Source organism: Mustelus asterias, chromosome 4 (genome assembly GCF_964213995.1).
Source record: "Mustelus asterias chromosome 4, sMusAst1.hap1.1, whole genome shotgun sequence".
NCBI classification, from domain to species: domain Eukaryota; kingdom Metazoa; phylum Chordata; class Chondrichthyes; order Carcharhiniformes; family Triakidae; genus Mustelus; species Mustelus asterias.
This window is the reverse complement of record NC_135804.1, coordinates 82939079-82951488: the sequence shown is the minus strand read 5'-3', so window position 1 is coordinate 82951488 and position 12410 is coordinate 82939079. Positions and strand designations below refer to the sequence as shown.

General features: G+C 41.8%; 1 protein-coding gene across 4 annotated transcripts in view; it reads left to right on the top strand.

Annotated features, from left to right (window-relative positions):
* LOC144492815 (plastin-3-like) overlaps nucleotides 1-12410 on the top strand; it is a 130107-nt gene that overhangs the window by 91052 nt on the left and 26645 nt on the right. For all 4 annotated transcript variants that reach the window (XM_078211287.1, XM_078211288.1, XM_078211290.1 and 1 more), the window contains 2 exons: nucleotides 6721-6853; nucleotides 11106-11187. In XM_078211287.1, the coding sequence (XP_078067413.1) occupies nucleotides 6721-6853; nucleotides 11106-11187 (215 nt within the window). The remainder of the gene's footprint in view (nucleotides 1-6720; nucleotides 6854-11105; nucleotides 11188-12410) is intronic.

Below are 12410 nucleotides of genomic sequence, written 5' to 3'. Positions count from 1 at the left end.
CTTATCTAAGGAGGCGATGTGCCAATTGTCCAGATGTCCAAATGCAGCAAGATCTGTAAAATATTGGGGCTTGAGCTGGCACGTAACATTTGTGCCACACAAATGCCAGGCAATTACCATCTCCAACAAGAGAGAATCTAGCCATCACCTCTTGACATTCAGTGGCATTACCATTGCTGAATCCTTCATTATCACCCTCCCATGGGTTATCATTGACTAGAAAATGAAGTAGACTTACCATATAAACATTGAGGTTACCAGAGCAAGTCAGATGATAGGAATCCTCTGGGTGAGTAACTTACCTCCTGACTTCCCAAAGCCTTTCCACCATCTACAAGGCACAAATCAGGAGTAAGATGGAATACTGTCCAAGTGTCTGAATGAATGCAGTTCCAGCAACATTCAAGAAGCTTGACATCATCCAAGATAAAGCAGCCTGCTTGATTGGCACCCCATCCACAAACACTCACTCTCTTCACCATTGATGCACACTGACAGCAGTGTGTACCAGCTACAAACTTGATGCACTGCAAGAACTTACCAAGGTCCTTAGATAACACCTTCCAAACCCAGAGCCACTACCATTCGAGAAGGACAAGTGCAGCAGACACATGCGAACACCACCACCTAGAAGTTCCCCTCCAAGCCACCTCGCCATCCTGACTTGGAAATACATCACCATTCCGTTGCTATCGCTAGGTCAAAATCCTGGAACTCCCTCCCTAACAGCACTGTTGGTGTACCTACACCACATGAACTCTGGCAGTTCAATAAGGCACCATCTTCTCGAGGGCAATTAGGGATGGGCAATAATGATTAAGAAAAAACTTTCCTGAACTGCTACAGTCTTTGTGAAGGTACACCCACATTGCTGTTTGATACACAATTTCAGGATTTTTGCCCATGTCAGGGTGTGATGTGGAGGGAATTTGGGAGTTAGTGGTGTTTGCATGTCCCTTGCTGTTACAGATGCTAGAGTTTGCAGGTTTGTCAAAGAAGCCTTGGTGGGTTTCTGCAGTGTATCTTGTACATGGTACAGTGGAGCCCCGTTGTAACGCGATGGTTAGGATCCATAAAATGTTATCGCGAATGTTATCGGGGTCGCGCTAAATCACGAAACCGGAAAGAGCAAAAAAAGGGTCCAATGATCCATCGCGTCATATCCGATTTCGCGCTAAATCGGGGCGCGTTACAACGGGGCTCCACTGTATATATTCACTGAAGCTGTGATGTGCTAGTGTGGAGGAAGTGAATTTTTAAAAGTAGGTGAGGTGCTGATCAAGTAGGCAGCTTTAATTCTGGGTGGTGTTGTTCCGCTTTGAGGGTTGCTGGAGCTCCATTTATCCAAGCAATTGGAGTGCATTCCATCCCATTCCTGACTGCCTTGTAGATGTTGGACAGGCTTGGGGGAGTTGCGGGGGGAGTTGGTGGGGTGGGGGGGTGAGTTGGTGGGGGGGGTGAGTCATTCGCCACAGAATACCCAGTTTTTGACCTCGTATTATCACAATACGTATATGGATGGTTATGTTTCTGACCAAAGATTCCCCCTGGGAGCTTGATTTGAGGGATTTAGCAATGGTAACGTCATTGAATGCCAAAGGGAAGTGCTCGGACTTGGTTAAGACAGCATTCAATCCATTTTTAATTTGTCCATCCAAAACAATTCTATATTTGCCATTGCTTCATTTAATTGATTCCAGGCACTTTTGTCCTCTGTATTCTAATTGGAAATTAATTCTAAATGTTGACTGCCTGTGCAAAGGAGAACCTCTTGATGTCAGACTTTGGAAGAGTTTGGTCAGGCAGACCTTCACTGGCTGCTGATATTCAGATGATGCTTAATTCATTCTACCATTTTACATTAAATTGCATTAAAACCAGTATGGCTGAACTTGTCTGGATCTGTTCGTTGAACGTTGGCATCACATTAGCCTGTTTCCAATTGACTGATGTGGAGATGCCGGCATTGGACTGGGATAAACACAGTAAGAAGTCCAACAAGTTTATTTGGTAGCACAAGCCACTAGCTTTTGGAGTGCTGACCCTTCATCAGGTGAGTGGGAGTTCTGTTCACAAACAGGGCATATAAAGACACAAACTCAATTTACAAAATAATGGTTGGAATGTGAGTCCTGTCTGGAGACAATACGCATCTCTTTAACCTGTGCTTAATCCTCTCTCCACTCACATTGTCTGTACCTTTAAGACTTGATTACCTGTGAAGACTCGCATTCCAACCATTATTTTGTAAATTGAGTTTGTGTCTTTATATGCCCTGTTTGTAAACAGAACTCCCACTCACCTGATGAAGGGGCAGCGCTCCGAAAGCTTGTGGCTTGTGCTACCAAGTAAACCTGTTGGACTTCAACCTGGTGTTGCGAAACTTCTTACTCCAATTGACTGTGCATACATCCCCAGCTCCCAGTGATTTACCCATTATGGTTGTCAGTGCCTCAAATTTCTCCTCGTAACATTTAAATATCACCTTACCCGGAAGGGGTTTCTTTATTTTAAAACTTTTTGCATTCAAGCCAATTTATATTGAAATCTTAAATTATGACTTGTTCCTATGTTTTGGAGGAGGAAAGATACGTTCACAGAATCATAGAATTGTTACACCACAAAAGCAAGCTTTCAGCCCACTGTGCTCTCTCTCCTAAGGAGCAATTTGCATACTGCTACTCGCCTGTCCTTTCTTCACATTCCCCCACATTTCTCCTTTTCAGATATTTAGAAAGTTTTGAAAAGACACAAAAGGAAACCACTCTTGCCTGTTGTGTCCAGGTCAGCCAAAAAATGAGCCATGCAGCGTAATCTTATTTTCCAGCACTTGATCTGTAGCCCTGCAGGTTACGGCACATTAGGTGGATATCCAGACATTTTAAAATGAGTTTAAAGTGTTGGCCTCTCCTACCCTTCCAGGCAGTGAGTTCTAGACCTCTATTATGCTTTGTGAAATTTGTTACTGATCTCTCTGCTAAGGTAAATAGGTCCTTCCAATCCACTCTATCCAAGCTCCCTTGTACACCTCAATCAAATCATCCTTTGGTCTCCTCTGTTCCAAGGAAAACAGTCCAAACCTATTCACTCTTTCCTCATGGCTGCAATTTTTCAGTTCTGGCAACATCCTCTTAAATCTCCTCTGTATTGTCTCTAGTGTAATTATATCCTTTCTGTAACTAGTTGACCATAATCCATGCTTTATTCAAGTTGTGGCTTAACTAGTGTTTATATGGTTCCCGTACAACCTCCCTACTCTTGTATTCTCTGCCTCTGCTCATAAATGGAAAGATTTGATGCACCTTCTTAACCACCTTATCAACCTGTCCTGCTACCTCAGGGATCTGTGGACATGTGCTTCTAGTTCCTCTACACCTCTGGGTCTTCCCACTTATTGTGTATTCCTTTACTTTGTTTGACCTTCTCAAATGAATTATCGTTCACTTCTCCTTCAGGTTGAATCCCAGTTGCTACTTTTATTCCCCCCGACCCCAGTCCATTGATAACTTGCAATCTTCAGCTATCCTCACTATCAATCACAGAGTCAGTTTTTTTTTAAATTGTTTGCAAATGTCTTGATCATTTTCCCCCTACATTTACATCTCTATCATTAATAGACCACAAAAATCGGGGCCTAAAACTGACCCCTGCAGAATCCCACTGTAAACTGCTTTCTGGTCACAAAACCGCCAGTCAACCATTACCCTCTGTTTTCTACTAATTGAACTAATTTCGTATCCAGTAATATTCTCCTGATCTCATGAGCTTTTATTTTTTTAACCAGTCTGCCATGTGGGACCTTGTCAAAAAGCCTTGCTAAAACCCACGTAGACCACATCAACGGCACTATCCTCATCAAGTCAGACACAATCTTCCCACAACAAATCTATATTGACTGTTTTTGATTACCCCATACCTTGAAATGACAGTTTATCCTATCTCTCAGAATTCATTCCAATAGTTTATTCACTACTGAGGTTAGACTGACTGGCCTATAATTATTTAGTCCAACGTTAGCAGTTCTTCAACCCTCCAGCACCACGTCTGCATGCAGTGAGGATTGCTCAGATCATCCGCTATTTCCTCCTTGTAAAGCCTTTCTTTTAAAAGCCTGGTGTACACTTCATCCAGCCCTTGTGATTTATCTGCTTTCAAGGATACTAATCCCCTTATACCTCCTCTCCCCATATTTATCACTTCCAGTATTTCACACTATTCTTCCTCAGCATCAGTGTCTGCATATTCCTCCCTCTTTTCCGAAGGCAAGTGCAAAGTATTCATTAAGAACCATTCCCACACCCTCCACCTCCACACATGGGTTATTATTTGGTTTTTGAGCCCTATTCTTTCCTTAGTTTTCCCCTTCCATTCATTTTATTGATAAAACATCTTTTGGGTTTTCCTTGATTTGGGTTGCCAATATTCTTTCATGCCCTATCTTTGTTTTTCTAATTTCTTTTTGATTTCACCCTCGCACTTTTTATACTCTCAGCTTTCTGTAGTATTGAGTTCCCGGGGGGGGGGGAAATAAAGAAAATTTGAAATTCTAACTCTCAGGTGGGAAGGTGGGGTGGATACCAGCCTCCATCAGAAGCACCCTTGTGATTGGTAACGTTCTGCCATCGAGGCTCCCTTCATGACTCTGCCAGGAGTTCCTTAGCCGCTCCTCCCCTACCAATTACCTGGTCTTCATATCTCGGGGAGGAACGCCCGTTTTAAGTCTGCAGTTGGTGGGCGGCTCTGGCAGCACCTGTTCCACCAACCAGAATAGTGGGATCCTGCGCCAGGTTCAGTGTTTGAAACCTCATTAATTATGCATAGGCGATTCCAATTCTCCTGCCAGGCTGTCAGCTGATGGCTGTCTGCCCCTCAATTGATGGGTTCGAAGGTCCTGGCGCCATATTTAAATACCAGCCCAGCACACTCGTATCACTCCCTGGCCCACCTGTTTTCACCCGAGTTTCCATTCCTGTCCCCCCTTAAGCCATGTTTTTTAATAACTATGATATTATACTGCCATGTTTCTATCTGCGTCCTCAGTTCATCTGCTTTATTTGCTATACTTCACGCATTGAAGCGTGATTTTTATTTTCTAACTTTTATTTTCTCTGCGGTCCAGACTCATTCAGTAACCTTCCAGCTTACATTTCCATTTCTGATTTTGTTCCATTTGAATTCACCTTCAGGCTCCCATTTAGTGCAGAAAGGGTCTATTTGGGTCCAACGTGTCTGTATCTGTTGTCTGAGCAAATCATTTTGTGCCCACACCTCCACCTTCTCATAATACTGCACAGTCTTCCTTTTTATAAAGAAAATATCTAATTCTCTTGGTTTACAAGAATTATTCCAGAGATGAAAATTCAACTGCGAGGATAGATTGGAGAGGTTGTCTCCTTGGAGACAATAAGGCTAAGAGGCGATTTGATGGAGATGTTCAAAATCATGAGGGAGCTGCGCAGAGTAAATAGGGAGAAATTGTTCCCGCTCCTAAAAGGATCAAGAACAAAAGATCACAGATTTAAAGTGATTTGCAAAAGAAACAAACGTGATGTGAGAAAAAATTTGGGTAACTGATGCATTCCAGCTGCCCGAGTGCTCTCACTGGAGGTGGGTCAATGTAGTAAAAGCTGTCTGTCCAGTAGTAGTGGGTAGCCAATTAGATTGATTATTATAATAGGCTAATTGAGGGAAAGGTGATGGTGCTGCTGGGGTGTTTTCAATGCTTCTCACTGAGATTGAAGCCTGGCATTTATCTGGAGATAGACTGCTGGCGACAGGTGTAAGGACCTTCGGCACCTCCTCTTACACACCCAGCATGAACTCGCTTGAATCACAGCTTTGGCTTCAAGCCATCCCATACTGATGGCTTGAGAGCTCTGGCCATGTATGATTTGTAATTTTTCTCAATGCTGTAGAGAACCAATTCTATTTTGAGGTGCCCTCATGGTCTCCTGCCTGCCTCAACACCACCCACCTCTCCTGGTAGGACTGCCACCTGACATTACTGTGAGCCCTCTTATTGGTACGGCTGCCATCCTTAATTGGATGGGTCTCCTCAAGGCAGCTGCTTAATTGACTGGCTTCAGGAAGATCATGATCAATTTCCTGCCATATCCTCTTCCAGGTTAACCAACCCAGAATTGAGACTGATAGTGAAATTGCAAGCCAACCAGGAAAATTCTGCTACATGAAATTGAATCCAGATCAGGCTGAACAAACGGTCACTCATTTTCTAATGCTACAGCCCATAGGAGCAACCTTCCCAATTTGTAGCCTTGCTCAGGTAATGGAGGCAGCTGCTGGCAGTGGGACACATGTGTGAGCAGGGGGTCCCAATCAGCCTTGTGTATTTGGTTCCATTGTAAATTAGGGAATAATTGATGCTGTGTCTGGGCATCAAATGTTTCCAAGTCCTTGCCTAACATCTCTCATCTTAGTGAATACAAAGATCCAGCTCCTCCACAATCTTTCTCTACCCTTACCTGGTGAAAGTAAAAAAGGAAGCACTTCTAGGTTACGCATTTTAACAAATCCATTTTTTTGCTGAGAAATCCAAAATATTTTTGTGTAGCTGTGATATGTAGCTTTCTGATCAGATAAGTGAATGTTATTATCCAATTGCTAACTATGCTGCTTTAGTTTGAATAATTTGAGTTTTGTGCTTATATATGGAATTATGAAACATGATTGTCTGTGAACTGATTCTTTTTACATGATTAGAGGAAGAAAAATATGCGTTTGTGAACTGGATAAATAAAGCTTTGGAGAGTGATCCTGATTGTAACAGCATGCTGCCTATGGACCCCAATACAGATGCTTTGTTTAGAGCTGTTGATAATGGCATTGTACTCTGGTGAGTCTCATTACTTCTATGAGTGCACTATTAAATACAGTTAATGTGTTTAGACTTTATTTCCTCAAGAGTTACCCAGTGTACCTCTAGCAACTATTGATTTTTTTTTAGGTTTTGTTTAATAACACACAAGCGTGTAAGAATTCGAGGCTATTTTTCCATGCACATTAATATTTCTCCACCTCATTTTTGTCACCTTTATTTGAATTCTTAATTGTCCCCATTTAAAAGTATGCTGAGTTCTTCAAATTGCAATTGGATGTGCCATCAAGTCAGCACTGGCATTTTTCTCCATCAGCCAATTGCTCATTCAACCCTTAATATTCCTCTCAATTGATGTTGAGAAGGGTTATGATCCTACTCAAATATATAAATATGTATATATATATATAAAATTTATAAATATTTATTATATTATTATATATATTTTAACACAACCCTATGCTTAATTTATGATACAAGAACAAAGGGCAGCATGGAGGCACATTGGTTAGCATTGCTGCCTCACAGCTCAGGGACCCACGTTCAATTCTGGCCTTGGATGGCTGTCTGTTTGGAGTTTGCATGTTCTCCCTGTGTCTGCATGGGTTTTCTCCAGGTGTTCCTGTTTTCTTCCACAGTCCCAAGATGTGTAGGTTCGGGTTGATTGGCCATACTAAATTGCCCTTTAGTGTCTAAAGATGTTTAGGTTAGGAGGATTAACAGAGTAATTCATGGGATTATGGAGATAGAACCTGGGTAAAATGCTCTGTCGGAGAGTCGATGTAGACTTGATGGGCTGAATGGCCTCCTTCTGCACTGTAGGAATTCTAAGATAACTTCTCTGGTTTGGATAATCAAATGGATAGAATTTCTTCTATTGAATCTCCAATGTTGTAATTAGTGTCAGAAGATTAAGGGAATTGATGAGTGTAAAATGTTTAATCTACAATTAATGTTTGGTTTTGAGGGATGTTTTGTTCATTATAACATATGCAAAATAAATTAATCCCAAAGCTAGCTTTTCATTGTCACCCAGGCAATGTGATAATCCATCACCAACTTTGCTTTGAGGAGCAGCCTTTATTCTTCATCAACCATCGCTAGCGCCAGTTTTTTTTTGTCTTCCACAATAGTAAAGCTTTGAATTTCTTTTTAGCTTATTGGAAAGGAAGCTTTACTTTGCAGGTTGAGTTTACTTTGTAGTTTAACATACCATTTGGTGAAGTCATGGTCCAACTGCGCTCTGTTTCCACTGCAGCTTGCTGATTTAAAAAAGAATTACCACTGAGCCTCAAGTGTAGATAGATAGAATCCTTACAGAAGGAGGCCATTTGGCCCATCGAGCTTACACTGACGACAATCCCAACAGAGCCCTATCCCCACAACCTCATACATTTACCCTAGCTAGAGCTCCTCATACTAAGGCGCAGTTTAGAATGGCCAATCCACCTAACCCTCTCATCTTTAGACTGTGGGAGGAAACCCACGCAGACATGGGGAGAATGTGCAAACTCCACACAGACAGTGACCCAACCTGGTGCTGTGAGGCAGAAGTGCTAACCACTATGCCACCGTGCCACCCTAAATGCTTCCTAACAACAAATTCCCAAAGTCTGTTTTTAGAATCAGATGGCAGAGAGCTCACCTGACCATTGTGCCTGTGCCAGCTCTTTGAGAGGATTATCCAACGAGCGCCACATCTTTGCATCTTTCTCAAAGTTATGAACGTTTTTGACTTGCATACCAAATTCCCTTTCAAAAATTACTATTGAATCTACACCATCTCTCCATAGAGCATCTTACCCAGGCTCTATTTCCGTAACTCCATGAATTTACCCCGTTAATCCTCCTAACCTAAACATCTTTAGACACTTCAGGGGCAATTTAGTATAGCCAATCAACCTAACCTGCACATCTTTGGACTGTGACAGAAAACAGGAACACCCCGGAGGAAACCCAATTTAACAAACAGTGCATTCCAGATGATGATAACTCACTGCATTAAAAAGTATTTACTCAGTTTCCCTTTTGGCTCTTTTACCAGTTATCTTAAATTTATCAGTTACTTAAAATTGTTGACACTGATTTTTCACCAGCATAATCTCGTTTCTACAGTCTTATCACATTCAACTCAACAAGCTTGTTCCAACCATTTTAGTAGGTCTTGTTGATCTGCATCTCAATTTCAATTACCTCCATATCCCTTTATACCTTTACCTAATAAAAAATATCAAGCTTCAGTTGATTTCTAGCATATATAATATTTTTCTTTGGCGTGGGCGGAAGGTGGTAGTTCCAGATTTTCACTAATCCTTTTGTAAAAAAAAAGTTTCCTGGTTTCACTTCAAAAGATGACCGCTTCTGATTTTGATTGTTTGTTTTCTCGTGTTCTGGATGCCTCCATTAGAGGCAATAGGTCAGAAACAGAGAATCTATCAAATGCCTTTTAGAATTTTAAACCCCTCAGTTAGATTACCCTTCAGACTTCTAAACTCAAGGGAACATAGGCATGGTTTAAGCAACCTGTCCTCAGAATTTAACCCTTCAAGTTCTGGTATCATTCTGTGGCTTGAGTTTTCCACGTGAGGAAACCTTTTTGGGTTTCACTTTGGCAGTGCTAACTCTTTATCTCCCACGTGCTCCAACTTTGAGAGGAAGTTTCACTAAGTTACATTACGCTTTCTGTAGAGACTGATAACTTTTAAAAAGAGATATGAATTTCCCAGTGACTGAGAAATAATCGCACAACATAGTTTCAAGATGTAAGATTCTTACTGTAACCAAAAAACTAAAATACTCATCAACTAAACAGTTCCCCTTCGGTTCTGATGGACTCAAACATTAACTCTGTTTTTCTCCTAATAGATGCTGGCAGACCTGCTGAGTTTTTCTAGGACCCTCTGTTCTTATTTTAGATTCCAAAATACTGCATTCACATTCACAGTATTTGCTTATGACACTAAACATTACTTAGGCAACTAATACACTGAACTACAAAAAAGATACTTGCCCAATTAACTAGTTAACAAAACCAGAACACCCCCATGCATATTTAAACATTATGCCAGAGTCTCAGCAGATATGCAACCTTATAAATAAAATCCCAAACTACTACTCCTTTTCAACAGGATCCCTACTCCCTGCCACACCAGGGCAAGTCTTGCAGTGTACTTTGAAAAGTCCCCTCACTCGATCTCCTGCGTACCATCAAACAATTGATCTGGGGTACGGATCAGCTAAGGCCAATTCAAGAACACTATTTGAGAGTTAAGTGATACATAAGATTTGGTAAAATTAAGGCACAAAAGCTAATATTCATGTATGTACTTCGGATGAAAATTTGTCTAGCTGGCAGTTAATGGAACAATTTGCTGAAAATACCAGAGAAAGTGAAACATTCTGTGCTGTGTCATTTTATGATCCATTGGTTCATGCTCACTGGCAAGATTGTGGCAAATTTCATTCTAGTTCAAACATGCAAAATCTGACCAAAAGTAGGTATCAGTTAAATATTGCAACATTAGAACCTGTCGCAGCTTGTTTATCTAGTGTGTTGACGAGCTTGCAAAGTAAAATACACTTTATCAACTATTTCACTAGGCTACAAAGTTAGAGAGCAGCTCAGATTTGTTCAAGTATGACAATCAGCATTGGCAATTGTAATTTGAGCACCTTGGTTCTGATTGTTGGTAACCTCATGTTCAGATAGTTGCCTAAGCTGCTGCAGAATTGTGATCATAATCTTTGAAAATTGAACGCAGACTTTCAATCTGATCTAGGGTGAAATTTCATTTCATAAAAATTTGATTTCCCTCAGAATTACACTTTGCTGTCAATTGCCTTGTGAGGGTGATAGTGATGCCTGTTAGTAGTGACTTCTCTTCAGAACTGAGTGAATTGCTATGACACTTCAGAGGGCATTAAGGGTCTGCCAGAGGACTTGGGGATCTCATTGGGAGGGTCCTGATGCCCCGATGCCAGCGACCTGTATTGGCGTGGGGGGTTAGGTGGGCGAACATGCCCCCAATGATGATGGGGGAGGGGGAACCGATGTCCATGGGAGGAATATGGCAGGAGCTCTCCCAGTTCACTGGGAAACAGCCCCCCCACCCCCTGCAAATCTGACAGTGTGTGGAAAGATTGCAGTGCCAAAAGACTAGTGTGGAGCACGACCGTTTCCAGATTTTTATGAACGTTTTTGGGAAGATTCCACACCAGCCGTTGGGCAGTTTGATCAACCAATAAAAATGTGTCTCTGCTTCAATTCCAGCAAGATGATCAACCTCTCTGTGCCTGATACAATTGATGAAAGAACTATCAACAAGAAAAAACTCACAGCATTCACTATTCAGGTAAAAGATTGAAAATGTTAAAATAATCTCTGCTGTGTTTGTAGCGATAAAAGTAGCATTCTTGAAACAAATTTGTTCTTTACTAGAAAAATTGATTCTTCCTAGTTTGTTCAGCTTCCATTTACAAATAGAAGCTGATTTACTCATTTTTGGGAGGGAGGTAGAGAACAGAATTACCTGGGAAATGCCAACGTCGGGGAATTCTCTCACTGATCAGTTAGAGCTTTGTCCACATTGTTGCAGACAAAGCCTTGCCTGATTGAGGGCACTCTTCGTTCTCCTCTGTGATCTTAGGATTATGGGAGGAAACCAGAGCACCTGGAGGAAACCCATGCAGACACAAGGAGAACTCCTCACAGACAGTTACCCAAGGCTGGAATTGAACCAGGGTCCCTGGCGCTATGAGGCAGCAGTGCTATCCACTGTGCCACCCCGAATTTTCGATTGAACACCTCTATAAAATTGTCTCTTAACCTTCTCTGCTTAAGGAGAACGATCCCAGCCTTTCCTGTAACTCCATATAACTGACATCCCTTTTCATTGGTATTATTCCAGTAAATCTGATCTGCATCCTTGCCAAGACCTTGACATCCGTCCTAAAGTGTGGTGTCCAGATGGAACACATTAGTTCCTTGGGTGGGGCCTAACCAGTGTTGTATAAAAGGTTAGCCAAAATTCCTTCCTTCTGTATTCTATTCCACTGTTCATAGAACAAAAGGCCCAAATGCTTTTAGAGTATACTTTTAGCCAACCCTCCTAATATTGCTTGCTTTGGCTGAATGCTGAGTTTTATCTGGTTACATTCTTGTCGCGCACTTGGTGACATTTTACTACGGGCGGAATTTTATGAATTCTTTTCAAAATTTTAACTTGAGTAGGGAAAGTAGAGGGCAGCCCTGTCGGCTGCCTTCTGTATTTTTAAAACATTTGTTAAAATTGTGACACCATGCTGGCAAAGGTTCAGGGGCAGGGAGGGGGAAATTCCCTACATTAGGGGTATGATACAGCAGAGAGGCCTGCTAGATGTCTGGGTGGCATTTTTCTCCCTCTTTGTGGCATGTTTGGCACTGCTGGGAGGTGGTATGCCGCTCACTGGCAGCGGGATTTTATGGTCCTGCCATTGTCAATGGGATTTCCTGTTGAATGCACCCTTTGCTGCCAGGAAACCCATGCTGGGGATGTGCCGTCAGCAGGACTCTAAGATCCTGCCGGCATTAACAGCA